Source organism: Neurospora hispaniola, assembly GCF_033458365.1.
Source record: "Neurospora hispaniola strain FGSC 10403 chromosome Unknown B0T23scaffold_1, whole genome shotgun sequence".
Taxonomy (NCBI): domain Eukaryota; kingdom Fungi; phylum Ascomycota; class Sordariomycetes; order Sordariales; family Sordariaceae; genus Neurospora; species Neurospora hispaniola.
In genome coordinates, this window is record NW_026944406.1 from 6,370,983 (window position 1) to 6,398,167 (window position 27,185).

At 52.3% G+C, this 27,185-nt stretch overlaps 12 protein-coding genes and 1 non-coding gene across 13 annotated transcripts; 10 read left to right on the plus strand and 3 right to left on the minus strand.

Annotated features, from left to right (window-relative positions):
- Positions 1-729: 729 nt before the first annotated feature.
- B0T23DRAFT_435905 (major facilitator superfamily domain-containing protein) lies at positions 730-2,683 on the plus strand (the record flags this gene model as incomplete). The annotated part of the gene is made up of 2 exons (XM_062840554.1): positions 730-1,110; positions 1,229-2,683. The coding sequence occupies exons 1-2, from the start codon at positions 940-942 to the stop codon at positions 2,681-2,683; spliced, it is 1,626 nt and encodes a 541-aa protein (XP_062698042.1). The 5' UTR covers positions 730-939.
- Positions 2,684-2,736: 53 nt separating this feature from the next.
- On the plus strand, positions 2,737-4,279 carry B0T23DRAFT_41345 (uncharacterized protein). The gene has a single exon (XM_062839518.1). It carries the CDS (start codon positions 3,202-3,204, stop codon positions 4,042-4,044), a length of 843 nt encoding a protein of 280 aa, XP_062698043.1. The 5' UTR covers positions 2,737-3,201; the 3' UTR covers positions 4,045-4,279.
- A 941-nt stretch (positions 4,280-5,220) lies between these two features.
- B0T23DRAFT_41357 (uncharacterized protein) lies at positions 5,221-5,753 on the plus strand. Its single transcript, XM_062839525.1, has one exon. It carries the CDS (start codon positions 5,316-5,318, stop codon positions 5,637-5,639), a length of 324 nt encoding a protein of 107 aa, XP_062698044.1. The 5' UTR covers positions 5,221-5,315; the 3' UTR covers positions 5,640-5,753.
- Positions 5,754-6,230: 477 nt separating this feature from the next.
- B0T23DRAFT_401829 (uncharacterized protein) lies at positions 6,231-7,056 on the plus strand (the record flags this gene model as incomplete). Its single annotated transcript, XM_062838617.1, has 5 exons — positions 6,231-6,338; positions 6,419-6,553; positions 6,610-6,775; positions 6,838-6,947; positions 6,979-7,056. The coding sequence occupies 5 exons, from the start codon at positions 6,231-6,233 to the stop codon at positions 7,054-7,056; spliced, it is 597 nt and encodes a 198-aa protein (XP_062698045.1).
- On the plus strand, positions 7,033-9,129 carry B0T23DRAFT_41360 (uncharacterized protein). Its single transcript, XM_062839528.1, has 2 exons — positions 7,033-8,562; positions 8,939-9,129. The coding sequence occupies exons 1-2, from the start codon at positions 7,203-7,205 to the stop codon at positions 8,944-8,946; spliced, it is 1,368 nt and encodes a 455-aa protein (XP_062698046.1). The 5' UTR covers positions 7,033-7,202; the 3' UTR covers positions 8,947-9,129.
- An 869-nt stretch (positions 9,130-9,998) lies between these two features.
- On the plus strand, positions 9,999-11,733 carry B0T23DRAFT_41362 (uncharacterized protein). The gene is made up of 2 exons (XM_062839529.1): positions 9,999-10,619; positions 10,693-11,733. The coding sequence occupies exons 1-2, from the start codon at positions 10,271-10,273 to the stop codon at positions 11,349-11,351; spliced, it is 1,008 nt and encodes a 335-aa protein (XP_062698047.1). The 5' UTR covers positions 9,999-10,270; the 3' UTR covers positions 11,352-11,733.
- A 2,004-nt stretch (positions 11,734-13,737) lies between these two features.
- Positions 13,738-15,468, plus strand: B0T23DRAFT_372134 (extracellular metalloprotease NCU07200). Its single transcript, XM_062836706.1, has 3 exons — positions 13,738-14,470; positions 14,524-15,041; positions 15,130-15,468. Exons 1-3 carry the CDS (start codon positions 14,216-14,218, stop codon positions 15,212-15,214), a joined length of 858 nt encoding a protein of 285 aa, XP_062698048.1. The 5' UTR covers positions 13,738-14,215; the 3' UTR covers positions 15,215-15,468.
- Positions 15,469-16,067, minus strand: B0T23DRAFT_372136 (uncharacterized protein; the record flags this gene model as incomplete). The annotated part of the gene is made up of 1 exon (XM_062836707.1): positions 15,469-16,067. A coding segment is annotated over exon 1 (443 nt), but the record flags the coding sequence as incomplete, so codon positions are not given.
- A 158-nt stretch (positions 16,068-16,225) lies between these two features.
- On the plus strand, positions 16,226-16,297 carry B0T23DRAFT_t33. The gene has a single exon. It is a non-coding gene; the product is annotated as a tRNA-Gly (tRNA).
- Positions 16,298-16,881: 584 nt separating this feature from the next.
- B0T23DRAFT_401833 (general substrate transporter) lies at positions 16,882-18,706 on the minus strand (the record flags this gene model as incomplete). The annotated part of the gene is made up of 5 exons (XM_062838618.1): positions 16,882-16,997; positions 17,068-17,298; positions 17,373-18,212; positions 18,267-18,446; positions 18,511-18,706. 5 exons carry the CDS (start codon positions 18,704-18,706, stop codon positions 16,882-16,884), a joined length of 1,563 nt encoding a protein of 520 aa, XP_062698050.1.
- A 3,729-nt stretch (positions 18,707-22,435) lies between these two features.
- On the plus strand, positions 22,436-23,036 carry B0T23DRAFT_425751 (Rhodanese-like domain-containing protein; the record flags this gene model as incomplete). The annotated part of the gene is made up of 2 exons (XM_062839931.1): positions 22,436-22,618; positions 22,731-23,036. 2 exons carry the CDS (start codon positions 22,436-22,438, stop codon positions 23,034-23,036), a joined length of 489 nt encoding a protein of 162 aa, XP_062698051.1.
- A 612-nt stretch (positions 23,037-23,648) lies between these two features.
- On the plus strand, positions 23,649-24,641 carry B0T23DRAFT_41445 (dynactin subunit 5). Its single transcript, XM_062839566.1, has 2 exons — positions 23,649-24,192; positions 24,267-24,641. The coding sequence occupies exons 1-2, from the start codon at positions 23,918-23,920 to the stop codon at positions 24,583-24,585; spliced, it is 594 nt and encodes a 197-aa protein (XP_062698052.1). The 5' UTR covers positions 23,649-23,917; the 3' UTR covers positions 24,586-24,641.
- Positions 24,642-24,757: 116 nt separating this feature from the next.
- B0T23DRAFT_308535 (uncharacterized protein) lies at positions 24,758-25,891 on the minus strand (the record flags this gene model as incomplete). Its single annotated transcript, XM_062834473.1, has 1 exon — positions 24,758-25,891. The coding sequence occupies one exon, from the start codon at positions 25,889-25,891 to the stop codon at positions 24,758-24,760; it is 1,134 nt and encodes a 377-aa protein (XP_062698053.1).
- Between the last annotated feature and the right edge of the window lie 1,294 nt (positions 25,892-27,185).

Genomic DNA, 27,185 nt, shown 5'->3' on the forward strand with positions numbered 1-27,185 from the left:
GAACCGAGCCACCAGCGTGGGGTGCTTTCAAGTACCGTATGGCCGGCGGCCAGACAAGCTTTTTGGTAGTGCCAATGGGTGGTCGTTTCAAGGTTGCGGCGATAGCGGACAGGCGGCGCGGCTCTTATCATGAACATGCCCATGCATACGGTTATCTCGATTTCCCTTCCGCGGAGAAAGAGGTTATGGACTGGAGTCACTGTTCATAACCATACATAACCCTGAGCCTCAGTCAGCATCCTCATACAACCCTGGTTGCCCAGCCTGGCCTCCTTATCGCTGGGGTCTTGGCCAATCTCAACCCCCTTTGCTCTGTCATGGTCAGCCATGATGGAAATCCCCAGAAGGAATAGATGGGATGCATGAGATGTGCGGCCGATAAGCAAAAGTCTGGGCCTTCAAGCCACAAGCGTGGGACAAATTGCCATCAACGGAGATGTTCATTTCATTACTTTGTCGTTCACTTGGACTTGGTGGTCTTGGAAGGTTGTTGGCGATGTCCAGATATAAGAGAATGAATGCCTTTTGAGAGTGTCGGAAGAATGGACTGCATCAGTAGACTCACGCTGTACTACAACATCTTGGTATCAGATCAGGCTTTCCAACAAGAGCCAGTCAGCCCCCGCGCCCAGAACCAGTTCTCGCTCAGCTGACTGCTTCAACCTGCTGAACTCTCGAGGATTGAATACAACTTGAGCATAATTCATATCACCACTTCTCCAACTTGTTTTTCAGTCATTCCAGCCTTTCATCAGCCGCCCTTACTGCCCTTATCGCTTACACCATTATCGACCGGGTCATCGGCAGCTGGCACCAGCCGGACGTCGTCCATCACGTACGGCAATTGGGCTGCTTACAGCTGATTGTGACGCTTCTTATTGGTTGTCATTCTGACAGTCTTACCTCACCATCATCACTGACGACCAACTCATCTTCACCATGGTCCTCGGCTTCCAGTTCTCGTTTCATTCACCACCACTCAACCCTGTCACCAAGAAGGCTCAACGCGTCCCCATCTTCAACCCCATCGACCGCCATGGCCGTGTCTTTTTCTTTTCGTGGACGGGGTTCATGGTAGCTTTTTGGGCGTGGTATACCTTTCCTCCTTTGGTATGTCTCTTTTTCTCCTCTCCCTTTCCCTCCGATCCCTCCGATTTTCTTTCACCCCCCCAGCTTCTCTTTAGTTGTCCCTTGACTTCCAATTAACCAATTCCCCTGTAACCAACAGCTCACCCACACTATCAAACACTCCCTCCACCTCACTCCCGCCCAAGTCGCCAACTCCAACATCATCTCCCTCCTCGCTACCCTTTTGGTGCGTCTCATTTCCGGCTGGGCCTGCGACCGCTACGGCCCCCGCCTCGTCTTTGCCTTTATTCTACTATTGGGCGCCATCCCCATTGGTTTAGCACCTACAATCACCAACGTCACGGGTCTTTACGTCATTCGCTTCTTCATCGGTATTCTGGGCGGCAGCTTCGTGCCCTGCCAGGTATGGACCACGGCGTGGTTCGATAAGAATGTGGTGGGCACGGCGAATGCGGTTGCCGGAGGATGGGGAAACGCCGGAGGGGGCGTGACGTATTTTGTCATGCCGGCTGTTTTCGATAGTCTGGTTCGGAACTGGGGGATGGCGGAGGGGAAGGCGTGGAGAGTCACGTTTGTGGTGCCGCTGATTTGTTTGTTGGTGGTTGGGTTGGCGTTGGTGCTGGTTTGTGAGGATATGCCGACTGGACGGTGGAGGGATCGCCACGGTCAAGGTGTGGAGGTACCGGTGGTCATCGATGGTGTTGATCTCAAGTCTGGTTCTGGCGCAGAGACTCCCATGACGACGACGACGAAGATGGACGAAGAAAAAGGATCCAAATCCGTGTCTGATACTGAATCGACTACCCGCCCAGACGTCGAAAAGGGCGAGGTCGTTCCAGTCCCAGAAGGTCCTCCCAACACCACCATTCCGTCGGTAACCACCATCCTCCTCTCCCCGCAAACCCTCTTCCACATCCTCACCTACGCCTGCTCCTTCGGCTCCGAACTAGCCATCAACTCCGTTCTCTCCTCTTACTTTCTCTCCGTCGCCCCTTCTTCCCTGTCCCAGACTTCCGCAGCCAACTACGCCGCCATCTTTGGTTTTCTCAACTTCATCACTCGTCCCCTAGGCGGATTAGCCTCCGACTACCTTTATTCCTCCTTTGGCGGCTCTTCCCCTTCTTCTTCTTCTTCTCCCTCCCTCTCTTCCAACCCATCCTACCCTGCAAAGCCAAAGGCATTATGGGCCCGCAAACTCCTCATCACAACATGTACCCTCCTCACCGGCACTTTCTTGCTGCTTCTCGGCCTACTCCGCCCTTCATCCCTTGGGACTGCCATCGGGCTGGTCATACTGGCAGCTATCTTTATCGAGGCCGGTAATGGGGCTAACTTTGGGTTGATTCCGTTTGTGTGGCCAGAGAGAAACGGGGTGGTGAGCGGGGTCACGGGCGCAGGAGGCAATTTGGGCGGGGTGGCGTTTGCGTTGGTGTTTAGGTTTGTGGGCGGGCATGGAGCGAAGGGGGGTTATGAGAAGGCGATTTGGATTGTGGGAATCATTAATTTGGTGGTGGCGGTTGTGGGGGTGGGGATTAAGCCTGTGCCTGTGGGGGGGATGGGGAGTACAAGTGGAAAGAAGAGGTGGTTGTGGTGAGATACTGGAGTGGAAGGTGAGGTGGAAATGGGGGAAGGATTAAGGGGGAAGTAATAAAGGGGGTGATGATTTATGAGTGGTGATACTTTCGGATTTTGTTTGGGTAAAGTGGTGTTTTGGCTTCAATTTGTGGTAAGGAGCAAGTTGCAAGGTGTTTCGCAACCGATGCCATGGCTTTGGATACCTAGGTACTCAGCAAGCCAAGCAGTTTGATGAAACTGATTTTGGTTCTATAAGAGCGTGCCATTAAGCGGATGTGTGACGATGACAAGCCTCGACCAAGCACTGCGAGGCTTCTGCCTCAAATCTTTCGTCTATTCTGGAACCAATACCAGGCAATGGCTTCCAGCGGCAATGTGATGTAGAGGCTGCAAGTAGTAGTGCCAATTGCCGAAGAGCAAGTAATCTGGACGACACACTCTATCTCTTTAATCGGGCCAGGAAGAGAGATTCTTTGTCTGCCTTTGGTTACCGAACACACATTTGGCAACGCTACCTACCATGCCGCTCTCCAAACAATGAAATTGTCCAAGAACCATGTCGCATCGCCAATGAACAAAACATGTTTACCCGCTCTGATGCCTTGGACCGTTGAAGAAGCCCTTTGTCGACGCATCTCTTTCGAGTCAATCGTCCTCTCGTCCCGTCTATCCAGGTCAATGATCGTGAGCACTGAACAGATCCATCACTCGAGGTTGACAATGAGACAAGGAGATGACCCAACCAACGAAACGAGACATATAAGTACTCACCTCACCACAAGCATCCAAGTCCTTCCTCTTGTTTCTCCAGTCCGCCAGAACCATCAGCCTCAAACATCCAACACCAGCTCCATTTATAAATCCCAATCCCAACCATCACCATTGCCCAACATGTCCACCGACTCCTCCTCCTCCTCCTCCTCCTCTTCGTCCACCCCCCTCATCCCTCTAACCTACTACCAAACCCTCAACGTCCCCTACAGTGCCTCCAAATCCGACATCAGCACCGCCTTCCACGCCTTTTGCAAACTCCACCGGCAGCCGGGGCCAGACAAGATCCCCCACTTTACTTCCTCGCAACGGTACAGAGACCTAAGAGAGGCGCACGACATGTTGATTGATTCGGAAGACAGGCAAAAGTACGATCTCTATCTGGCCAAGAAGGGGGTTCCGCATATGGTGGAGAAGTACACGGCGAAGGAGGAGCATAAAATAGAGAGGGAGACGGATAAGACAAAAATAGAAAGGGAAACGGATAAGAAAATGAAAAGGGTGATCAATGAATCCGGGGAGGAGGTGCTGGAGGGGTGGGGACAAGACGAAGTGGTCAAGTTCTTGGGAAGGCCGAGGGGGCCGAAGGTGAGGGGGACTAATGTTTAGGTGTTGACTGGACTGGCTCCTTTCGGCACGAGGTAAGGTCGAAGATGTGGTGGACGTGGGTGTGGTGTTGGTACTGTACGCGCTGTCATGGAGTGGACTTGTGCTGTTGGCGTGTAAGTCGGTTTATTTCTTTCGGTGCCGTCGTGTCGACTGATGACCGGATGGAGGAAGAAATCTGGTAACCAAGGTGCCGCTTCTCAAGTTGGATAATACAAATACAGTCTTCTGTTTTGCTCTTTGAGATTTCGATATGCTGTGTGTCTTTGTAGCAGTGAATACCTAGAGGTAAGGTGATCTTTGTCCGTCCATGTCTAGAGGTAGGTATCGTCGATTTGCCGGAAGCCACTCCCTTTGTGTCCTCTCATGATTCAACCTGGGTTCTTTTCGTTACCGTAAATAAGGTACCTACCTCTAGGCACCTGAACATTATGTTCAGCTCTCTTTGGAAGTACGGAAAAAGGAATGTCTAGATGTCCCTTTTGTCAAAGCCTCGGAGGTATGTCCATCAAGCTGTTGGCCGGATGCCAGGCTGTGCTGGTCGTGTCGATGTTGCCGTCTCTGATCATCTTTGCGGCGACAGGACTGTTCTTTCTCGATATTATCAAAAGTTCAGTTGGTCACGTATCTTCTTTGGTGTCTGGAGCAATACGATACTGATCCATGGGAAAGATGGAGGATGATGTCAAGGGAAAGTTCAGCCTCCGATGCCAAGAAGCAGGGCTGTCTCACTTCGCCATGTGCTTCAGCGGGGTTGATGCGCTGAAGGCCCCTGTAATTCTGGGGTCCACAGTGCTACGGCACCCGAGGCTGACGAGCTCGGTCCAACTGCGTCATCTGGTGTCGCTCCAGCCTTCGTCTCCTTCATCCCAAGCACGACAATCGGTCGAACCACGCACGCTCTATTCCGCGACACAGTCAGCAATGTTAGAATTCTCTATTACATCCGTGACAGGCCGAGACGATTCCCTCTCGATCGCCATGCTACCTGACCGCTGCGGCCGAGAATCCTCCATGCCAACGACCCAGACGCGCAACCCACGAGCAAACAAGACCGCGATGCTTGCCGCCCTGAAACCTTGATCGACACACACAGTACCTCCGGGACGAACGCCCCAACTTTAAATCAACCTCATTGCCCGCGAGAGTCTCAAACCTTCGGATGAATTTGGCGTCGCGTTCGTAGTCCAGCGCTGCTAGCTGAGGGCGGCAAGCTGGTAGCAACACTCGGATTTCCGTCATCTGGCGGGTCTTTCTGTCACAAACAGTCCATAATGAAGGCTACACTACGATGGAGCGAATATACAAGAGCGAGTTCCGATCATCGAAAACGCGTCTTTCGACAAGGCTGTCTTGGCACCCACCACGACACGAGAGGTGTTAAATATTCCGATACCCCCATGATACGATCATCGAGAAACTTCGTACCATCATTCTACGCCCGGTGGAAGCCTACCGAGTTACTCCACGCCTTGAGATTCGAGGGGTGGATGCTGTCTATGCCAGTATGGAGGATTCTGCTCGCAGAGAGACAGCACAACCTGCGTGGACAAAACTGGCCTCTTACAGAGTCTGGAAGAGATGGACAAAGCTGCTGACGGTATCCTTGGTGTTAGTACAAAAGCCAAGCGGCCACACCGACATGGAAAATGGGCAGAGGAAGTCGTCGTCAAGCCACTCCAGTCACATACCAGATCCGGGTTATCATCGGTCATATTGTGATGGCTGTAACGGCATAGGCCAAGTGTCAAATCCACTAGGGAGTCGGGCCTTTTGTTCGTTCCTGGTCAAAAGAGGATCAAGCGATCCGATGGCTGGGCTGAGCCATGTTAACGTTTACAACTCGTCTAGTTCACACAACTTTTCTCCAGAACTACAACAGGAAGACCATGGGCTGGACATGTCGGCAGTTATCGAGGTGGCACCACTCTCTAGACGTCAAGCCGATATGGATGAAGATATCATGCATCCGTCTTGGGCGGGGAAACCCCGTTCGTGGATTTGGCTGTCTTGATGGTTGTGAACAGCCTCGAGGCCTTATTCATCACACGGCAAATGTTATATCACCGAGGCTGCATTTGATGTCCGAAAGCTGCTATCTTTCCAACGGCTCAAGTACGTTGGTTTCCACGACCTTGCCGATTGAGCGTCAACGAAAGCAGTCGAGGGACTCTTCCGGCACCCCGGCCATGTGTGCCTCGCCATCATCACCTCCAAGTTGGGCATTGCTGGCCATCCTCAGCTCAGCCCTTCTCCCAACCACTGCTGCCATTTGCAATCGCAAAGTCCTCCTTACAGTCTACCTTTTTCTGCTCGGATTGACCATGGGCCAAGCTGGTCCCTTCAAGACATAGCATACGACCTTCAATACATCGAGAACAACAAGCCCACTGTGATTATCTCGAGAATCTTCAACCACATTCTCAGGATTGACTTTAACCGCACCATCATCGACCTGACCACCTGCTCAACCTTCACCGAAGTTGTTCACGCCACCTCCTTCAAGACCTTTGTGCTTGGCACTCAAATCCGTCACTACCCCGGTAACGACAGTATCTACCATACAAGATTGACACCATCATATCCGTTCCCTTCTCATGGCTCTTCAACGCCAGTCGGACCATTCAATACGCTCGACAAGAAAACTGGCCCATCATGCCACTTGCTCAGAGAGATACCCGACACACGCTCCAAGCAGCAGCTGATACCTATCTGGACATGTGGAGCAACAAGAGTGCTATTAATGCGGTTCCATGGGGACACCACGTGCACGATTAGAGGGAAGCGTGTAAACAGGTAAAGGAGCGCCGGATGATTCATGCAAAGTGGACATGCCAAGCAACAACACGCAGCCGCCCAACTCTGACCGGCGCCATGTCATTGATGAAAGCACGGGGACTGTCAGCGTGCTTTGCAACTTTGCCGGATAGTCATGAGTTCAGGCTGGAGGGGAGCAAGCTGAGATATGTGCATACTATCACGGTTGCGGACAGTTCCGCGTGGGAGGACGTATAGGCGAAGCTTTTGAGGCATGATGATACAGCTCACAGGCCGCGTCAGTGAGGCTCATTGCTGGAGGCACAAAGTTTGCGTTTCCTTGTTCCATCTCTGGAAGGCAGCCGGGTTCACAAAACATCAGCGGACTTTGCACTTACAGTCCAATGAGTTTTTGGCATGGAAGTATCACCAACGCCTGCACAACCATTCAGTCACTGATAAAGAGCTATCGTGGGCACCCACTACAATCCCGAGCATTACATCTCCAGTTCTGCCTCTACCAACCAAACACCATGTTAAAGCGCTTTCACAAACTCTTCAACATGTCCACCACCACTTCCACTCCCGATTGCTTCCCCCTCTTTCCCTACCTCCCTGGCGAACTCCGAACCCTCATTTGGAAGCACGCTGTCGAACCCTACCGCGTCCTGCGCATAACCGTCTACCAAAAGGACTTCCCACCCAACCCTCAACTCCCACCCAGCTCCCAGTTCTTGGGTTCCGCTGTCTACGGTCCGCCTTGGAACGTCAGAGTGGGCTGTACCGATGCACTCGTCGCAGCTACGAGACGTGTGCGCGATTTGATGCTGGTTTCGAGAGAGGCATATCGAGATATCACAGACTATATCCTGCCGGATCGGATCCATGTCACGGTCGATTGGGATCCTCCCTATTTGCAGGGGATGCATATGTTCGCGAGCAAAGGCGAAAAGGTATACAAGATTCCATGGAATAGGAAGACCGAGAGGGTTTGTTTGGAGATGGTCCATTTAAAGTGGGATACCCATGAGAGTGGGGGGATGAGGGAAGGAATATGGGAAAGGACAAGGGAGGAGATGCCCAGGGGAAGCGACCTACCTGCGCCGCCGGTGTGGGTTAATGAGGTCGGGTATGAGCCGTTTGGTCAAGACCCTGAGTGCAGCTCGGACTCGGATCCTGATGAAAGTCGTGATCCATCACGGCCATCAAGGTTTTACGTCCCGCCCGCTGACTCTATCGCCGCGACCACTGTCCCTGAACCAAACCCCGACTCAGACCAGGAACTACATATAGACCCCAGAGCACCAGGCGAGATCTACATTCCCTACACCCTCGCTCATGTCATTATTAGAAGACACATCAGCCTCGCTCCCATCCTCACTCGCCTCGCCCCCGTCGCATACAGATCCCTCATCCCGCTCGTTCTGCTTTGCAAGATCCTCCGCGTCACCAACATAACCATCATCGCCGACTCCATCCTCTACAGTAACCTTCCTGCTGGCCCCAGCCCAGCATGGGTAGATGAACACAAAGTGCTTCACGAACCGAGGATGACGGAGTTAGGCGGGTTAAGCACTGCCTTGGCGGATCTTTTAGAATCAGGAACGGAAGCGTCAACAACCCAAACCCAGTCCCAAACCCAAACCCAAACCCGGCACGAAGTCCTAGCCCACGAACTCCGGTCTATGTCCCTCTCACCCGCAGACTTGCGCAGGATCCGCTTCTTCCGCCTTCGCGATCCAAATCCACCGCCAGCCCAAGATGGCCGTCGAAACGCGCGGGAGACACGACGGGTAGTAGGAGGAAGGGGAGAATGGGGAACCGGTCGTCCTGGAACTTCCAATTGGGCAGGGGCACGGAATGAGGGAGATCAAAATCGTGGGCATGAGATGAGTAGAAGGGAGGGACAGTATGGTGGGTTTGGAAGTAGGAGGGGGTGGTGGTCGGGATTGGGATTGGGGCCGGGACGGGGGCAATGGGGATCAGGAGTAGGATACAGATACGCGGGAAGGGGAGGGTTGGATTTGGAGTTGGAGGCAGGGCAGGTGACAGTCAGGGAGGTAGTGGCGGAGGGAGTGGGATGGGAAAGTTTGGGCGCGATGGGTGCAATGGGCAGCGGGAGGGTGCTTGATGCGTCGCCGCCGGTAACTTCGATGGTGGGATCTTGGGATTCGGGGTCTGGATTGGGATCGGGGTTTTCCGGGTTTGAGCGGCTGTGATGGCTTCAGGTCTTGGGAAAACCGGGATGGAGCTAACCTACTGAAGTGAGCGGCACAGGGGGCCGAGGATGATGGAACGGGACATTGAGTAAGAGCAGGACTGGCGAGGCGACAAAGACCGTGGTTTCCAAAAACGATGTTCAACGAACAGCAGTTCCATTGGCGGCAATTCAACATCACAAGTTGGAACATTGGAGGCTTGATGCTGACGTAACATTGAAGTTGTACAACATCGGAAAACCTCAAGTCGGAAGTCAGCCACACTGGAGTGGCTGAGGTAGAGTTGGTGCGTTGTTATTTTTGGCTACATTCATTGCTATAATTGAGACTGACGTCGATGGAGTGCGTGTGCTCTTCTTCTGGCATGTGGTGTGCCTGGATTGTGGCGCACTTTGTTCCTCCGTTGTTCCTGAGACAGCCGTGTCTTTGTTTGGTGTGGGAGACGGGAAGGTAAGACAAAAAGGGACGGGTGGGTAGATAAAGAAGGCGGTTAATGTTTTGAGAAAATCTGGATGTTCGGCTTTTCAGTTCAATTGCCCGGGCAGTTATTACCGGCTGGCATTGGACGTGATGGGAGGTCTGCTGAGGAAATGGGTGATGTCGCGGTGTGCAGGTGGAAGAGCAGCGTGGTGATGGCATTATGTTCGTGCTCAAGTTGATGAGTACGAATATCACTCGAGTTGTGCTCAGTTGCAAGATGTCTTGAGCTGTGTTCATTCATCCTCCTTGATCGCATGCTATCATATGCATTGTGCTAACAATCTTTACAAGCCCGCTGATGGACTTTGCCGCATTTCTTGCCACGATTTCAGACGTTTTGACCCAAAACATCACCACTATCTTGATCAACATGAAAACTCCATTCCTCAGGATCCCGCTCAACATCAATTTGTTTGTCTTCCTCAACTTGGCACTATCCAAAATGTCCACGAGCCATCGATAGCTAGGGGCAACATTCAGCCACCCATCTTGGCGGAACTACCCTTCTGACTGCACTCACACAATCCCAAGAAGCGGCACCCGCTTAGTATTGTTGTTTACTTCCTTTCACCCCCTTTACCCCTGAGATGCATATAACTTGCAGTGCCATTACAACAAGGATAGGCACACTATTCCCTCGATAGTCTGGTCCTCACTCACAAACACACTTTGCTCGCTGTGCAGCAGGACATTCGCTTTCCTCAATCTTTACCTGCTTTTCCAACTAGTACCTTCGTTTCAACTGACACATCACTTACTACATCCTACGTACCATGCATCAACGCTCGTTCAAACACGGCACCACCAGCACCAAGACAGCCCTCTTGGGACTGTTGATGGCTGCGCCAGGGGTCTGGGTGCAAGCTGCTCCTGGCGTTAGTCTTGATGCTGTAGTGGCCACCAACAAGCTCGAGACCAAGAGCCTCGATAGTTCTTCCATCATTGCCAACAAGCCAAATGATGGTGACGACGGGGATGACCCCTGGTTGATGCCAGCCAACAAGTTCTACGACAACTACCTGGACAACTACTGGGCAAACCGCAACCAGTCTTCTGTGCATGGGCGGTCGTCGCTGGCGGGTATGGCGCACAGGAAGAGGACTGTGCCGAAGTATGATTCTGGTAAGCACCCTCCCTCCCCCTTCTTTACCCCTTCTCACTACCTTACGGTATCCAGTAGACTAACAGCACCCAGCCCTCTACTGCGGCGTCTTCGCCACCGGCTACAAAGAGGACATCTCCGCTCTCCTCTGGGACTTCCACACCAAAAATAACATCATCCACTACATCGTCGGCTGGCGCGAGTGTCGGCGCGTCGCATGCAAGAACACCAGTGGTATCTACATCTGCAACGACACCACCCAAACCGTGCGCGTGACGGGGGAGCGCATCTATACTCTGGGCAAAATCCCCAGCGACAATTGCTGCCACCAGGGACCGCCGGAAAACCCGACCAAGAAAGTCGGACATGGGATGAGCGGCCAAAAGTTCACGGGGACCGGGTTCAATGTCATTGTGGCGTATGCGAATTGCAACAAGGGCGAGTGGGACTATCGACCGCAGATGGGCCCGGCGGATAATCCGTGGGGACCGAATCTGGAGTGTTATACGGAGTTTTATGGGATGAGTCCGTCTCCGACGAATGGGGATGTGGTGACCAAGAGGGGGACGACGGAACTGAAAGAGAGGAAGTGGGAGTTGGTGGATGATGGGACGGGGGTGATGGATTTGGTGGAGAGGGAGAATACTCCTGTCAAGGAGAATGAAGTAGGTGGGGATGCGGATGTGGTGAAGCTGGAGGAGTGGGAGATGACCAAGAGGGAGGAGAAGGCAGGGAAGAGGTTTGAGGCTTGAGGCTTGATGGGAAGAATGTAAACCAAAGTGTAAAGGGGGGTGTTTTGATTCTTTCGTTGTGTAAACTTGTGAGAGGTCGTTACGAGAAGGCGTCTGTACGATATGGTGGCCTGTTTTTTTCCGGGGAAGCACGGGGATATGAGGGTACCGTCGTTTGGCCATTTCCGATACCACTTGAATCTCAGTTTCCTATTCTTCCACTCTCGGGGTGTCCCGCATGAACTGATCTGATCAGATTAGTTCTCTTCTGTACTGTATCCAGTCAAAATGGGTCTCAACACTGCTCGTTCCTGGATGTCCATCCTTTGGGGAAGGTGAAGGTAACATGGGGTGACTACCTAGGTAGGTACCTTTATGTTATCGTCGGTGCCTACCACACGTTTTAGGTTACTTTGGGAAGCACCGGCGCACCTAACGCCGACGTGCATGCGCTTATTAAAGTTTGAACGCATGAGTGTGGTGACAGGGGAACAAATGCGGGGGAACACAAAAGATAGGAAGGGTCCAACTTCCCTTTGGGGGGTTGTACCAAGGCCTTGTCGGGGAAGCATCAATGTCGTGGGCGTGGTCTGTAGAGCATGATAGGAAGTTACTTGGTGTTGTGGCCTGTAGTCTCCTGGCTGGAGCGTTCCCTTGTTGTTGAAGACGAGGAAGAAGAAGCCCCGACTTTGAAGATGCATCATCATGCATTGTCACTTCCTTTGCAGTAGTGTTTTTGATAGTAGATGGGAGAAGAAGGAAGTTGCCAAAGATCTGGAGTAGCAGCCGCGTCATCTTCCTCTTTCCCAACTTCAGTTCCTTCCAAACATGGGGTCCCATCCCGTCCATGCCAGTAAAGATGTGTCCAACCTGTCCACGTGCCTTTGCCGGGGGACTATTGGCTGCTTTGTTTTCCAGTATTCGCGTTTTGCTTGTTTCACCACTTTGGCACCATGTTCCTCCAATTTACTAGGTATGTTACCTATCATCGAATACGATATCGAAGCCGGGAAAACTGTACAGAGCATTTGGAGAGCAATCTGGGAAACTCCTAGGTATGGCAACAGGAGATATCGGCGATGGCATGTGAGAACCAAGTTGATGATTCTGATAGTCGCCTCAACGCTTTCACTCGCAGTTGTGCATTCACCCCCCGATTTCGACGGTTTCCAGGTTGGCCAACTTGTTGCCCAGATGAACCCCCGCGGACCGCGCCACTTCCCGTCAATGAGACTCACCACCACCGTCACCCACCCACCACATGGGCCGTGATTCCAATAGTGGAATGTCAAGCACGACTGCGCAGAACGCCATCAAGCCACCAAAGGCAACGGGGAAACCCGTCGACGGTTGGTGAAAAGCTTGTTCGTTCTTGGAAGTCTGAAAGTTTGAGGGGAAATGTAACCCTCTTTTCTTTCTTTTCTTCTGATGATTGCGCCAACCAGCCAGCCCATGTACTGACGAACCAACTGCCTGAAAAGTCCATGGAGCCGCCGGGCGCTATTGAATGCACTCCATTTGTGTACAGGGGCATCAAGCAGCCCCCAGCGTCCGGCCACCTGCTGACAACAGATACACAGTATCCCTTCCCGGGAGGGGACACACTAGAGATGAGGGCAATGGCAGACGCTGATCTGGCTTGGCTGTGCTTGGCAACTGCCTGATTAGGGAGGTTCCATTCGGATGTCACCCAACCATCACCAGGTCCAGTCGCTAATAACCATGCTGTGGCCATTTAGCTACAGAAGACCATCATGAAAAAGTTTGGCTTCGTCTTCCTCCAGATCGACATCGCAACCTACTGGGTCAGTCAGCGGAGTGTAGTGCTTGTTCCTACTGCCAACTGCCGCCCGAGGGCTAGTGTAGGCAATCGTTGGTTACACTGGAAATGGAGGCCAAGTTGGATCTGGTCAACCCGCCATTGATTCCAACTCGTCCGTGCCGATTTCGGCATGTGGTGGTTCTCGTGTTGTCCGACAGTAGACGAGATGAAGAGATAATGCAGAATCCTGGATGCTGATGGATTTCCACAGTCCGATCCGATGCTTTGAGGGAATTTGTTGCAGTTTGTCCAGTAATGTGACTGAAAGTAAAACGACAAGTCGGACGGCAGAGATGTCGATAATACGAACTGTGCAGGATATACCTACCTAGAGGTAAGTAGAGGTAAGAATGATCACGGTGAGAAAACACTGCCTGCTCATATATTGTCTTTAGTGGGTGATATCTTATTGACAGCTCTGCATAGCAATTGTTCTCACTCAGCAAACACAAATATGCTAAGGTAGGGTACCCATGATAGTACATAGTAGCCTGTGGTAGGCGAGTGGCAGGGCTTGAGGCAGGGGGACTTGGTGCCTCACGACAGGTGTGGCGCGAACCATGCTGTGCACTTCCAGTGTGTGTCCTCGGATTTATTCACACACGGCCTCAACCACAAGTCCCCATCTGATCCATCCACTCACTCCCTTGGATCGGCAGAGCGCTCAATGTTACCTTACCTACCTACCTTCACCAGCTCTTGATTTGGCTTTGGCCAGCCCCATGTGAGATGCGGCCTGCAATGACACCCCAGATAGCCGAACTCAAAGCGACCTAGGTTCCAATTGGGAAGGTTGTCGTATTTGACCTTCCAGAACCTGTCGAATGCACCGAAATTATGTCCATCTCAGTTGTTATCGACGGCCCGAGATGCGCGGCTTTTTTGTCTTGTGCCTGTCTGGAGATACCCTTGCTCGTCGAGAGGAATCATCTTGTATAAAGACTGAACGATAACCCCGATCAAGTTGAGAGATTCCCTTTCCATCCTCAGGTCATCCTCTCCATCATCCATCCAGACAACCCCTCTCAGGATCACTTCCTCCTTCATCTCCTTCTAGCCCATCATGCAGATCAAGTCTTTCCTCCTCGCGGCCGCTGCTGCCCCCGCCGCCCTCGGCGCTGCCGTCAACACCATCAAGCCCTTCAACTGCGGTACTGATGCTCCCTCGCGCCAGCACATCCAGATGACCAAGGAGCTCGCCGAGAAGGAGGCTGCTATGGCTGCCGAGGGTATCATGACAGCCCAGGCCACCATCAACGTCAACGTCTACTTCCACGTTGTTGCCGCCTCCACCGCGCTCAGCGATGGCTACGTTACCGTATGTCTTTTTCACCCATTTAGGAAACTTCCAGTCACCTAACATGAATGCAGTCCACCATGATCAACAACCAGGTCGCCACCCTCAACAAGGCCTACGCCCCGCACAACATCCAGTTCACCCTCAAGGGCACCGACTACACCATCAACAGCAACTGGGCCGTCGACGGCTCCGAGCTCGCCATGAAGAAGGCTTTAAGAAAGGGAACCTACAAGGACCTGAACCTGTACATCCTCAAGGACCTCGGCGACGCTCTCGGGTACTGCTACTTCCCGACCTCGGTCACGTCCAAGTCCAACGACTGGTACTACGACGGCTGCTCCATCCTGTACGACACTTTACCCGGCGGCTCGCTGACCAACTACAACCTCGGCCACACGTCCACCCACGAAATCGGCCACTGGTTCGGTCTGTACCATACCTTCCAGGGAGGCTGCTCGGGCAACGGCGATTACGTGTCGGATACCCCTGCCCAGGCGTCGGCGAGCAGTGGGTGCCCGACGGGTAGGGACTCGTGCCCTAGCCAGCCTGGACTGGATCCTATTCACAATTATATGGATTACTCTTATGAGTATGTATTTCCCTTTTCTTTTTTTTTTTTTTTGGATTTCCTGCTTGAGATGAGAGGAAATGATGACTGACAGATGAAAAAAAAACAGCCCCTGCTACGAGGAGTTCACTTCGGGCCAGAGGACTCGTATGACTTCGTACTGGAACCAGTACCGCGCCAACGCCTCCGTCTAAGCGGCAGACCTGAGGATGGTCGACGACTCTGCAGCAGTTCGAGACCGCAATGTTTGTTGTAGGCGATGGCAGTTTGATCTGGTTGTACATAGTGTCGATTTTTTCCTTGTGTGTGATTTTGTCTGGATCCGCACATGGAAGAAAGATTGATGGATGATCATGGATGTCTATAATGATGAGATGATGAGAGATGGATGATACCTGGTGGGATTGATGGAGAGGAGAGATACCATTTCAAAACAATGAATGAATCATTTTGTTGATGAACTTCCTTTGTTCTTGTTCTTGTTGGTCCTGACTGTGGTCGTGATCGTGATCGTGCCTGCGTCTGTTATCTGGCGAAACTCTCATTTACCCAGCCGAGTACTCCGTTGTTGCTTTGATGCTGGGAGATAGGAGATGACAGCACCTCTACCGATGAAGGGCGACACGCTTCCTGGGGGTCGTGGTGCGGTCGTTGTCGGTGAGAATTGACTTTGCTTAACTCCCTTCTTGGAAGGTGAAGTCAGGTTGAAGTTGGAGTTGAACGCATGCAAAGACGTCAACCGCCAGCATGAAGCATCAACCCGGCATGACAGAAACAGACGGGCGTCCATGCCTGCGAAGTAAACGGGAATGGGAATGGAAATGGGAAATGGGAAGCGGAATAACCTCAAAATGTCAAGCAAAACCAGAAGGAAGCCATCGCCCATAGAGGCAGCGAGCTTGGCGCCAAACGCGGGGCATTCGCCGATGCCGATGCCGATGCCGATACCGACGCGAGACTTTCCTGCCCTAATGGACTCCCTCGACATGGCGATAACTTCGTACACACAATCGGTGATATTAGTCCTGCATCAAACCCCAAAGACGTTGTGTTGTACTTGATGAGCAGGAGACCCGGCGGTTGAGCTTCCTCCGTCCGGCTCTACGGGTAGCACGAAAGGGAAAAGCGGGGTTATCGCCATATGCACCATCTTGGTGCGTTGCAACCATGTAAGCTTTTATCTAAATACCAGTTTTCAACAATAAGCGCCAATGGTCTAACGGCTAGGATTCATCCCTTCCAAGGATGAGGTGGGGGTTCGATTCCCTCTTGGCGCATCTTTTTTTCTACTTTTCTAGTCCTTAATCATTGTTGAACATGTAGTTGGGAGCAATTCCCGCTCGTTTTAATCTTTTTGGAAGGGGTTGTCGGTTTCTGTTTGCTTTGGTTGTATGGGCGACTCCAGGAGTCTGCGTTGATGTTCGTTACGCCAATGGGTCAGAATTGATAGTGGAACCATTTTGTCATCTTCTCTAGGGGATAATCTGAAAGGAGATAATTGACAATTTTCTTTGATCTGAAGCAAATAGGTGGTTCATTTCATGGTCATGGAGATAGAGGAGAAGGGATGAACGGATGGATGCATCATCGCCCAAGTGCCCACACGTTCGTTCGGTGTTCGCGACATCAGAAGAGCCCTAAAGGGTTTCGTTACGAGGAAACATCACAAAGCTGATTGAGAATCCAGACGAAATTGACCATTTCATGAGCGGTAGGTAATCTTCACGATTGTCTGCTACAAAAGACACCATGCTTGATTCCTTTGTTTGGTTCCAGATAAAGGCAGGACATCAACAAGTACCTGCCAAGAGACCAACCCTTCCTCCCCATCCATTCACCCATCCACTCATCTGCTGTTCACTCAAACCTGCCTTTCATGAACAACAGAATGCTTCTCGTGATCCAACTCTCCAACTCCCTGTTCAGTCTCCTCCCTCTTCTGCTGCAACCGAGCCAAGTCTTCCTTATTCTCAAACACTGCATCATCACACCCTTCGTTAGCAACAGCCAGCTCAATCCTTATAATAGGGAGGTCAGGTGCACTCACAGAAAGCCAACTCCTCCAAACTGCGATTCGACGTCTCCGGCCACAAGAACCAGATGAGCGCCGCCTCGGCAAAGATCCAGCAGCAGTACACCAGCAGGTACTTCCAGCCAATGGCCTGGGTGCCAATGGGATTGACGTTGGTGCCAAAGAACTGCGCCGCCTTGCCCCAGAACTGGAAGATGGCGATGCCGCGGGCGCGTTGGGCGTAGGGAAAGATTTCGACGAGGTAGGCTGCCATTTATTAGCATCACAATCAGAGAACCATAGGGGTAGACAGAGGGGAAAAGGAAAAAGGTAGGACCGACTGTAGGTAAGAGCGTTGAAACACAAGTTGTAAGCCGGACTATAAGCGTAAATCCAGAACAAGCTAAACTTGGCCGCCACGGGATTCTTGTGTGCAATAAACACCGCCGTGCACACCGTCCAGCCAACATAGACTGCCAAGATCGAAAAGATGCCCGTCAGGTACATGGTTCTGCGCCGGAACCTCATGACCACCATCGCGGCGCTGACACCGCAGACCAAACTCCAGCATTGATTACCCAAGTTATACTTGGTCTGAAAGCTGGGATCCGTGTAGCCGATCAACTTGAGAACGTCACCGAGAAAGTACGAAATGACAACATTGCCCGAGAGTTGAGTGAAAAGGCCGAGCAAAGAACCGATGAGCACGCGGCGGCGCATCCCGGCGGTCCGGATCATATCCGCCCACGACTGCTTCGAATGCTCCAACTCGATCTCGAGAGTGACTTTGATCTCGGCAATTTCCGCCTTGACAAACTCACTGTCCGCGTTTCCTTCGGCATGGTAGTGGATGAGTACATTCTTTGCTTCCTCAAGCCGATCTTTACTCATTAGGTATCTCGGAGACTCCGGAAGGAAGAAGACAAAGACGACTTGGAGGAGGGAAGGAGCCATTTGAAGAAGAGAAGGAATTCGCCATGACCAATCGTTCTTGATCCGTTGTGTACCAAACGTGCAGCCAGCGGCCACGATGGCGCCGATGAAGTAGCAGGCGTTGAAGAGGGATGTTAAAATGGGACGTTCCTTTGGGTAGGCTAGTTCACCAATCAAGCACGAGCCGGCGACAATGGCGTAGGGGAGGCCGAAACCAATGATGGCGCGGGCAATGATGTACATGGGGGCTAGCGGACGTTAGTATAACCGAGCGAAGAGGTCGTAGCATGAAGTGGGCACACCGTTCTTCGAAAAACCTTGGATAATTGTCCCAATGATCATAATGCAGGAACCAAACATGATGCACCATCGACGGCCAAAGTTGTCGTTAATCAGCGGGATGAAGGGCAGACCGAGGACGGAACCGAGAGGAAGAGCGGAAGCGAGGATGCCGCTGTAGCCACCGGTTGGGTGGCCAAAGTCTGGTTGCTCTCGTTAGCTCCTGTCTTCTTTCAATGGCTCCGATTATCAAGATGAAGAACTCACATTCTTTCCACGCAGGCAATAGCTGTGCGGAGTTGATGATTTGCGAATCGAACCCCGACGTCATCTCGATACCGATGACACAGGGGAAAAGCAGTAAATACATGTTCCGCAGATGTGGCTTCTTCCACCATGGAATGGGATCATCCATGGCCATCCGGTGGATGACATTGTCGGACTGGGGGCCTCCGCCGACCATCTTGACGGTGTGTGGTGGTGATTAGCTGGTACTGGAGTAAGTGGTAAGTGATGCGGGTGAAGACGATGGCACGGTGCAGAAACCGGGCATGGAAAAAGGAAGAAGCTCTAAGGGAAGGGACCGATATCAGGGACCAAGGCGTGCATATATGGACTAGAGATGGGGCAGGTTGATCTCTCCTCAGCTAGGATCTGGTGTCTGGGGATACCACGTGGGCAAGTGACTTGTATCAGGCTATATGTTGCCTCATCGGATAGTAAACAATACAGAAAAAGGAAATATGACTGGCTGGGGAGACCCGATAGAGCGGAAACGTGGAGTAATGGTTTGTTGTTGGTTGGATCCCCATGGTGTTCATCTCGGATCAGGTGCATTCTTCCAGTGAAAGCAAGTCCGAGGAGAAGAATTGTCCAGTTCTGGGTTGGCCTAGGCAAATGGGACCTAGAACTGGAAGGAGACTCTATGATGCATAGTGAACACAAATATTAGCTGGATGTAGATTCTAGGTGTGATGATACTCCCGTGGTGACTACTTCTGACGCTCGCCTCTCGTTAAAGCTGTCAGCTACCAAGGAAGCATTGACTGGCACCGGGAAGAAAGATGTGATTGAATAGGTGGTACAGCCTGCGACTCCTGGATGGGGAAGCTTGAGATCGGTGGTTCACTGAACGAGGTCCGGTTAGGCTAAAGACTATCACCCAGAAGGACAAGAGATCCAGCATGCATGGTGTGGAGGGAGAAGCGTACCACCCACCCTAGACTCCTAACAACCCACTGCCGTGTAGCTTATTCTCTTTCTATTCCAAGTTGACTCTAATGCATTCTTCAGCTTCCTATACCTTTGTGCCAAGGGTTGTGGGAGAGAGTCCTGGCCCCATTTGCTGTCAATCTACCAGAGCCGTGGTAATGGACCCTTTTCTTGTTCTTCCCGACGTGTTCTTGATGCCCAGAAGTGCCATGAAAAGCATGTACCATAGTATAGCGCTTGGGAAAAAGCGTCCCGGCATCCAATGTTATGGCCGTGATTCTGTTGCAGGTGCTCATATCAGGCTAATGTACCTTACCCAACCGGCGCTGGGGAGCGGCACGGCATGGGTGGCATGCGCGGTTCAACGCCAGGATGATACCCTGACGACCAATCTGTAAAGTAAGCAGTACCGCTCGGTGTTATTCTGTCTTGCCTATAGCAACCTATAGTGCTATCTGCATGCGCGGGACAGGATAAGGTCCCGTGATGATGTAAGGCTGGCATGTATGGTCCAAGTTCGGCGGGGAGAAAGGTACGAAGAAGTTGGAGAGATGGTGTGGTGGCTTGAATCAAGCATCAAGTGGTGTAAGCCAAGAGCATTGGCAGATACAATGTGCCGGGTGTCAAGTTGACCGAGCTTTTTCGAGTTCGAGCTGAGAAGGGCGTTTCGACCTTGACACGACATGTCTGGAATATGGAAGCGTTGTTATAGCTTAAGTGTTCGGATGGGAATGTCTCGAGTATGTTGGACCGAAAGTGCTCGGGGTAGGATGATATGATCCGGGGAACTGTCAAGACACCCATCTTTTCAGTCAGCAATCGTGCTTTGAGGCGCGCCAGTAACCTCCAGCTTCCACCAGCCTTGCAATATGTAATCTGACCAACGTAGATGGATGAACTTGCCGAACTTCCGGAGGTGGCCACTCCTGTCGCGGATATCGCATGCAATATCCAGCCCGCTATGCACTCAAAGTCCCGTGTCTGATCGGCTGAGCTTCGCGATTATGCTCATGGCAACTGAGATTGAGGGACGGGACGGTTGTTGATCTGGGGTTAGAATTTGGAAAGCAGGGCAATGTTCTTGTTACAAGGAAGGTAAGAGAAGAGCACATCATCTAAGCAGACGGGTTTTCGTATGGTAGGATGTGAGGAGGAAAAAGTAGACGAAGATGTTGAGGGAAAGGCGAAAGCATCAAGCAGCGTGGAAAGATTGAATTTGCCCTGGATCGATTCGTCAAGCAATTCCAGAGAGATGTTGGGGTAAGAAAGCAGTTTGTGGCCTGGAAGATTTCGCGTATCAATTAGCGCTCCATATTCCATCATCGCTCCTTCCAGTGTTCGTGAAGCATAGTAGTTGAGGATCCCCGGGGTTACAAATCTCCGCTGCGGTTCACTCCTTCCTTGCATCCTCGCATGTCATGTGTCCACTCTGCTCCGTGCTGCTCCTTTCTCAACTCGCTTTTGTTCGTTTCAGTTGTTCACGGGATGGAAATACCAGCATGTTCCCATGGAGGTACTATTTCCTAGTATCGGTGTCAACCACTTTGAACGATCCATCTGTGCAGTGATCTTCGTGACGACTTACTTCAAGCTCTGAACTAGCACTTCCCGCAAGGACTCCAAGGACAGTACCCGACCTCGCAGTAGTTGGAGCAATAGCATTGTCCACTACTGCAATACCCCGTGCCGCCGCCGCACGTCTTGAGAGCAGCTAAGGCCTTTGGGTCCATGAACTGTGTAGCTCTATCGAAGATGACAGCGGGAGCAGCGAGTATCGCGGTGGCGAAGAGGGAGAAACAGGTAATGAACTGCATCGCAGCTCATGTTATTGCGTCGTCGATGATCTTGTGGTATGTAGGCGATACTGACGATAAAGCGAGGAAAAGTCTAATCATTAAACTTGAGCGTGTCAAATGTCCTCCCTTCTTATAGGCCCACGCTTGACTGAAAGCCGCGGTCTTTGATGCTCATGAGAGCCGTCAGGTTCCTATCTTGATAGCTGATTGAACCATGGTAGAAGCCAGTGGACTTGCGCAGCAAACAACTTGTTCTTGATCAGTTATGAGCCCACCAGCGTCCCAGCAGTCTGGATCCGACAGCGCTGTCATTTGGAAGTATCAGAGGCTTATTTTCAAGTCGAGCAAGTCAAACCAGAAACGGACTGGCATAAAGAGACACGGGTAAAAGGCTGTAAGTAATTGAAGTTCGCGGCTAACATGTTTATTTCCGGGCCGTGATGCGGCATGTTGTACAAGCATCGACTTGTACTGTGTCGGCCCTTCGAGGGAGGAGAACGACAGGGTAAACACATTCCATATTGGGTGTTCGGAGACTGCTGGGCGAAGGAAATTGAAGTTGCCGTTCGTCTTCGTTTGGGACAGCATTCTCTTCCGTTACCACTAGGTGCTACACGCAGGATGTACCAGACATTGCGGTTGCCAGCCAGCAATATCTCACGTCGACCTTTCCAGGCCGTCGCAAACCAATCCTTTTGCCTTTTATACTCTTTTCTTCCGTTCGAGCTTCCTTACTCTGGCACCGGGCCCCCGAATATTTTTCTCCACTCCTAAAATCCCCCAACTCTCGGGTCCGGTGTTCACCGACGCCCATAACTGCCAATGAACCACTAACCCCTCTCGGAGGCTAGATTCGTAAAAGGTTCCCCAGTAGCTGACAAAAGGTTCGATGGTGTCACGGTTTCGTCAACAAAAAATCGTGACGTTTGACAGCCAGGATGATTCCGCACCAACATCGGGCATCCTCGGCACGCCCCTCAACTGACCAATCAGAGGCCTTCCTGGTGACTAACCGCCAAGGATAGGGGTCCTCGATGCTTGATGATGTGTTTGGTGTTAAAAAAAAGAAGAGGCATCTATCATCCACGGTAGTGTACCTCCTCGTGTGTAACTTTGATTCCTCCAAGTCCGTACGACACACATTCATTTCTGAAGTTTCGTCAAGGTATCGTCGAGAGAAAAAAATGTCCACAGCACCCAAAGAGACCGAGACCGAGGCGGCGCCCTGGTACGCCGCCTACCCCGAGCCTCAGTCGGACCTGATGAACATCTCGCGCGCAGAGGTGCTGGAGATGCTCAAGGGCTCGACGGGGGAAACCGCCGGCAAGGATTTCGTGCTAGTCGATCTGCGAAGAGACGATTGCAAGGTTCGTTCGTTTGTTCGTTGTGATGGCTGGCGTCCATCCACCCCCTTTCCAGAGTCCAGCTCCAGAGCCTCCAGGTGCTAACGCCAAGCCCTCCGCCCCTTTCTACCAATAGGGCGGCACAATCCGCGGCTCAATCAACCTGCCCGCCCAGTCCATGTACCAGACTCTCCCGACTATTTATGACATGTTCAAGGCGGCGGGGGTGAAGAAGGCCATCTTCTACTGCGGCACTTCGAGAGGCCGTGGTAGTCGTGCCGCGCGCTGGTTGTCGGATTACCTCGTCAAAATAGGCGATAACTCGATTCAAAGCTTTGCTCTGTTTGAAGGCATCAAGGGCTGGGCAAACGCGGGGCCCGAGTACGTCGAGTTTATGGATGAGCACGATGGGTCGGTTTGGGAGAGGTTGAAGAGCCAGTGAAGGACGCGGAGGCGGGATTGATGGATGACGGCCGGGGGTGGTTCGTCGATGGCGGTGGTGGTGGTGGTTGTTGATGGTCGAGAGGGGTGTGGGGAGATGTGGGAGATGCTGAAGAGGGACGCGGAGGAGGCGGTTGGGACGTTGCCTGTGCTTGGCTGAGGGGACTGGTTCTGGGTGGCGGACATGGTGTTTGTTGATGATGGGAATGAGGGCATTCAGGGGTGGTTGTTTACAGCTTCACAAACGACGGGAGCATTAACAAAGAAGAAGGGAATCGACACAATTATAAATTCCCGATTCCAAAGACAGGGACATGGATTATGTTTCCATGACTGCATAAAGTCGAAGATCGTATGAGGCGAGTTTGGACTTCTTGGACTCCATTCGCTCACCGCACAAATCCATCACATCTGTTGGGCTTCAAGGCTTCAACCTGGTCCCGTCGGTCTCGACTTGGTGAAAAGAGGAGCAATCCGACGAGTGGAAGCCCCAGACGCGACGCGGAACCGACAATTCCTCGTAGCGAATCGACACTGCAGCGCATCATCTTCAGCGGCCCCGTCTGGGCTTCAGGGGACCCCCCGCCCGCCTGTGTCAGCCTCCTGTGTCCGCCGTGTGTCGGTCCCGCAATGAGTGGCCCAAGCTCCCCCACTGGCCCCGCATGATCGACCAATCAAAGGCGGAAATTGGTGTGATGCCCGTCTGTCAATCGGCAACTTGTGCCGTCGCTGGCTGTTGACGCCAAACTGACCGTCAAGGTGCCTGCCCTCTCTCTGCCTGAGTGATCAAAGAAATTGTTGGCCAAAACAAAAACAAACAACAACACCAGCAAACACACACACACAACCCCAAACGAAACACACAGACAACAACCGCCCATCATGTCACGACGACCGCCTAGAGGAGAATATATCGAGACCGATACCGGCAACAAGGTCGCCCGCAAGGCCACTTTGGTCGGCACCCAGAACATCATGCTCGGCGGCAAGACAGTCATCCAGCCCGACGTCATGATCCGAGGCGACCTCGCGAGAACGATTCCACCAGCCCAGTCCGCGTCCGGCGGTCCAGCCAACAACACTGCCGTTGCCATTGGTCGATACTGTTTCTTGAGCAGAGGGTGCTGTCTTCGGCCGCCGGGCAGGATGTACAAGGGGTATGTCTGCTCCTCCACCCTCTCTCTTCCAATTTGACTGCGTTCGTTATAATGGCTGACGGCAATCTAAACAGAGTCTTCACCTTCATGCCCCTCCGTCTCGGCGACCACGTCTTTGTCGGCCCCGGTACCGTTGTCCAAGCTGCTCAGATCGGCAACCACGTCCACATTGGCGGTAAGGTCGTCATTGGCGAGTTTGCCATCATCAAGGATTACGTCAAAGTTCTCGACGGCTCGGTTGTCCCCCCAAATATGGTCATCCCCAGCTTCAGCATCGTCGCTGGGCAGCCGGCGCGTATCATTGGCGAGATCCCCGAGGGAGGCATCGAAGCATTCGAGTTGAGGGATTTGTACAAGACAGTGGGGAATAACCCCCAGCCGACGGCGCCTTGAAGAGCCTTTGTGGTCATGACAGCTCTTTGCGAGAAGAAATACTACAAGAGATCAAGGATCGCGAAAGGGTAGCGCATACTCAAGGTGTTAAGGCATTGGACCAAGCCGTCGTATGTATTACTCTCTATACACCCACGATTCGAAACTCTCATTAACACATCTCCTTCCTAGTTTACCTCGCATACGTACTCTGCGGGACCCCCGTGCCACCTTCCCTCTCCAACCTCAAAATACTCTCCGCATTCGCCCTCACGCTCTCCTCCAACCTCGTCCAGCCCTCCTTTTGTCCCACCCTCTTCAACAACTCCTCGGCCCTCTGGTTCGGCACCTCGGTTTGATCCCACCCCTCCTTCTTTGGCTTTCCAAACTTCTCCTTTCTCTCGGGAAACATCTCCCCCAACAACCGCGCCACCTCCTTGAAGCTATACCGCTCGCCGAAGACAAACAATCTCTCCCTATCCACTTTCGGACTCGACGCCAGCGCTGCAACGTACACCTTGGCCATATCCACGCAATCCACAAACCACTGCGGTTCCATCAGGTCGATGATAGCCATGTGCTTGTTCTCCCAGATCCAATGGACCATGCCTGGCGTGCTTGGAATCCCCTGGTTTTTCGGATCAAGACACTCGCCGAGTACAGTATCCAGCAGAACGGTATTAAACGCAAAACCAGGCTTCTCGCGCTTTACCCATTCCCAGACACCCTGCTCAACAAGAGTCTTGAGCGCCATAAACCCCGCCATTCCTTTCGTTTTCGGATCAACATTCTTATCTCTTGCCAGGGCCACGGCGTCTTCATTCCAAATTTGTTCCGTCAGAGTCACCTTTGTGCTAGCATCAGGCATCCAAAGAGCCCACGCCGAAGAAGTAAAAACAAAGCTTTTGACGGTCCCTGCCCGCTTAGCAGCCTCCAACAAACCAACCTGCCACTCCAACTCCTCCTTAGCAGCGCTATCCGGCTCCTGGATTGTCAAGTCCGTGGCTCCCACGCAGTGCACGATCCCTGCCACCCCTTTCGCGGCGTCATCCCAGGCGTTGGGGGCCGTGACGTCGGAAATCTCGACGAGTTCGAATTTTCCCGGGCCGCCGTGGCGGTGGGAGTAGAGGGAAGTAAGGTAGGAGCATTTGTTGGGGTTGCGAACGGTGCCGCGGACGCGGTAGCCTGCTGCGAGGAGCTGGTCGGCGACGTGCGAGGCTAGGAGGCCGTTGCAGCCTGTTACGAGGATGAGGGAGTTGAGGGGGATGGACGGGTTGGTGAGCGAGATCTTGGACTTGGAAGAGGACGTGTTCTTGGAGGGGGACATGTTGATGTTGAGGTTTGGTGTGAGGAACTTGTTGGATACGAGTTAGAATTGAGTCGTTTGGGACAAGTATGGAGGTTTGCGTTGGGTTTACGTTGGGTTTGCAATGTATATGGAGGTTTTTGATGGATGAATCGAAAACAAGGCAGGGGTACTGGGCAGAAGAAATACCCCAGAAGGACGGAGAGAGTCACCACCACGCTGGCTTACAAACAATCATCCTCGGAGACCGGACGAACCCGAGAACGAGTCCGTAGCGGACTGCGTGTCGGACAGCCTGCCCAGTTCCTGCTGGTTCCCGCTTCTGTCATACGCGAGACGCGCCATGCGGCGTACAAGTAGCTCAGTATTCGGACCGGGAGGCATGCCGATGCGATGCCTCTGAAACAGCTGGTAGGTGTTGTCCGAGGGTCGGTGCATCGATCCGATCTCCTCACTCCACGTCTTGGTGTTAGCAAGTCAACAACCGGGCTATCGGTGATTGGAAGCAAACTGTGTTGGTTCCCAGTTCTTAAACAACTTGGCAGGTGAGCGAGCAGCTCTCGGATGGACTACTCAGCCCTTCCATCGTTGTTCATACCGTTCGTCCTCTGACCCTCTCGTCCGTCACCTTTACCAGCCTTCATTGGCCCTCATCAAAAAGCTTGCAATCTTGTTGCCTGGTGATATTGTATTTTTCTGGCTGGACCAATATCTGGATGAGCCTTGAACAGCATGCCCGCGAGATCCATGAACCAGCGAAGGCGACGCTCGCTTCGATTACTGTGGCTTACCAGTTATTCCCTTGGTATCATGTGTGATGGCGACATTCGGATGATTGTATTGGAGCTCTATGATGGGTTTGCGACTGAAATTACCCACCTGTCTGTGTAATTTACAACTTCAATGGGTGGTTCACGTACGAAAATTACCGAACTTCGTTCGCCAGGGGCAGATAGGAGATAGCATGGTATTGATACATGGATGGAAAGTTTGCCCGTGTAGTATGGCATCTTCAACAAAACACCGAGATGATGAGAGAAGAGGACAGAAGAGATAGACAGTCACAACTGTATGGGACTGAGTTGAAAAGTTCAAATCATCGTCTCGAATAGCGGTTCAGTGGGACAATGTGAAGTTATTGGGGAAAGTTACGTCATTTCCACTAATTACACAGAAGGATGAATACCCGTACGAAACTTACCGGTGCTCGTGCGCCGGACGGGGAGCGGTGAACTACGGCACTCAATTCCACTTTCCGTCCTCTTCCCGTCAGGTCTTTCCAACTTCTAAATTTCCCACGCCTCCTCGCACTGAA

Coding starts and splice junctions, on each gene's coding strand:
- B0T23DRAFT_372134 (XM_062836706.1), top strand. CDS start 14,216: ATGCAGATCAAGTCTTTCCTCCTCGCGGCCGCTGCTGCCCCCGCCGCC. Junction 14,471..14,523: donor TCAGCGATGGCTACGTTACC/GTATGTCTTTTT, acceptor ACATGAATGCAG/TCCACCATGATCAACAACCA. Junction 15,042..15,129: donor TATATGGATTACTCTTATGA/GTATGTATTTCC, acceptor AAAAAAAAACAG/CCCCTGCTACGAGGAGTTCA.
- B0T23DRAFT_41357 (XM_062839525.1), top strand. CDS start 5,316: ATGAAGGCTACACTACGATGGAGCGAATATACAAGAGCGAGTTCCGAT.
- B0T23DRAFT_41445 (XM_062839566.1), top strand. CDS start 23,918: ATGTCACGACGACCGCCTAGAGGAGAATATATCGAGACCGATACCGGC. Junction 24,193..24,266: donor CCGGGCAGGATGTACAAGGG/GTATGTCTGCTC, acceptor CAATCTAAACAG/AGTCTTCACCTTCATGCCCC.
- B0T23DRAFT_41362 (XM_062839529.1), top strand. CDS start 10,271: ATGCATCAACGCTCGTTCAAACACGGCACCACCAGCACCAAGACAGCC. Junction 10,620..10,692: donor TGTGCCGAAGTATGATTCTG/GTAAGCACCCTC, acceptor AACAGCACCCAG/CCCTCTACTGCGGCGTCTTC.
- B0T23DRAFT_41360 (XM_062839528.1), top strand. CDS start 7,203: ATGAGTTTTTGGCATGGAAGTATCACCAACGCCTGCACAACCATTCAG.
- B0T23DRAFT_41345 (XM_062839518.1), top strand. CDS start 3,202: ATGAAATTGTCCAAGAACCATGTCGCATCGCCAATGAACAAAACATGT.